Raw genomic sequence first — 1,574 nt, forward strand, 5'->3', positions numbered from 1 at the left:
AGGCGTGGTTTACTCTTAACTTTTATAAAGAATATCTCTTTGTATTTGAGACTTTAGTCTTTGCAACTTTATGCAAAGATCTTCTTTATGCACCAAGAGCTTGTAACACTTCAAAGAGAAAGGAAAAATTGAAATCGCATCATATGACCCCTTAAATAAAAACCAGTAGTATCATATATTACATTTTTTGCAGAAATAAATACAGAAAAAGTTCTATTTATCTTGAAAATCAATATTAAATCAAACTATTTTTTGGCCCAGCCCTAGTTGGCAGCTCAGCTTTCTGTTTCCTGCAGTGTTGGAGTGCTGGACTCTTCCTCTTTTGGGGTCACAAAAGCTTCACCTTTGTTTAGATCACTATGGGTCTCTGATTGAATGCTGATAGGATTAGTAAACCCAGGATCGAGCCATGCATTAGTACTTTTCATGTTGTCCCCAGGCTAATGGTCTTTTCTAAATTCTCAGGTAGTCAATTCTCAGACGATGACCTTGTGGATGTGGGCAGTGATAACTCTTACAAACCTGACAAAGGCAAAGGTGACAAACTTAAACTGCCTGACAGATCCTCACATTGTGGGACATGTCAAATAAAAGTAGGAGTGTCATTTGAAATGTTCATATTTCTACAGGTGGAAGAGGTGGAAGTAGTGGCGGAAGCAGTGACAGAAACGGTGGCAGTGATTTGGATCCTGCTGATGACAGCTATGGTATGATTGCGTTAAATAGTATTCAGGGCTATTAGAAGAACATTCTGTATAGCTTTTGCTAATTTGGTACAGTTAAATCTTTTATTAGTGGCCAATGTGTTCATTCATAGACACCATGGCTGAGACTGGAACCATTGCTGGTATTGTGAGCGCTGTTGCTATGGCTCTGGTCGGTGCAGTGAGCAGCTACATCTCCTACCAGAAGAAGAAGTTGTGCTTCAGCATACAGCGTAAAGACAAATACATTTTCTTTTTAATTGTTCCACACTGTTTGTATTTTTCCATGCGTTCATTATCACGTGCTTTATCTTTCCACAGAGAGTCTGAATGCAGATATGGTGAAAGCAGATGCCCCAGATGCTGTAGTTGCACAGGAGCCACAAGGTATTGAACCCGTTTGTTGCATTTATGAGGCAAATGTCTTCATTTAACATTTTTTGGTGGAATTTAAAGAGCAGGTCATATGGTATTTTAAAGTGTCCTAATATTGTGTTGGAGTCCCCTACAACAGGTTTAAATGCATATGTCAGAAAACATTGTAATTTTCTCAGAATATACATTTAATATTAAGAGTAATTTGCCAATGATTTCGAAACGATTCGTTCCAAGCAAGTTGAACTTTTAATCAGAACACAGAACAGCTGTATCACAGGCGCTGCAGCCTAACTAACTCGCTCGTCTCTCCCGCATTAACCCTATATAACTGCCGGTGTTCTGACAAATAATGCTACCTATCAGATTATGCTACCAACACTGTATTTATCCTACTGTAAGGGTAGGTTTAGGGTTGGGGTAGGTGTACATGTTAATTAAGCCTCACACCTTATTAATATCATGCTGGAAGCAAAATCTGATAGGTAGCACTTT

At 38.8% G+C, this 1,574-nt stretch overlaps 1 protein-coding gene across 4 annotated transcripts in view; it reads left to right on the forward strand.

The window, feature by feature from the left end:
* LOC107750583 (CD99 antigen-like protein 2) overlaps positions 1-1,574 on the forward strand; it is a 12,556-nt gene that overhangs the window by 9,146 nt on the left and 1,836 nt on the right. For all 4 annotated transcript variants that reach the window (XM_016566054.1, XM_016566055.1, XM_016566056.1 and 1 more), the window contains 4 exons: positions 466-537; positions 630-707; positions 818-937; positions 1,026-1,091. In XM_016566054.1, coding sequence (XP_016421540.1) covers positions 466-537; positions 630-707; positions 818-937; positions 1,026-1,091 — 336 coding nt within the window. The remainder of the gene's footprint in view (positions 1-465; positions 538-629; positions 708-817; positions 938-1,025; positions 1,092-1,574) is intronic.

This window comes from Sinocyclocheilus rhinocerous, unplaced genomic scaffold (assembly GCF_001515625.1).
Source record: "Sinocyclocheilus rhinocerous isolate Xijiao unplaced genomic scaffold, SAMN03320098_v1.1 scaffold19, whole genome shotgun sequence".
Classification (NCBI taxonomy): domain Eukaryota; kingdom Metazoa; phylum Chordata; class Actinopteri; order Cypriniformes; family Cyprinidae; genus Sinocyclocheilus; species Sinocyclocheilus rhinocerous.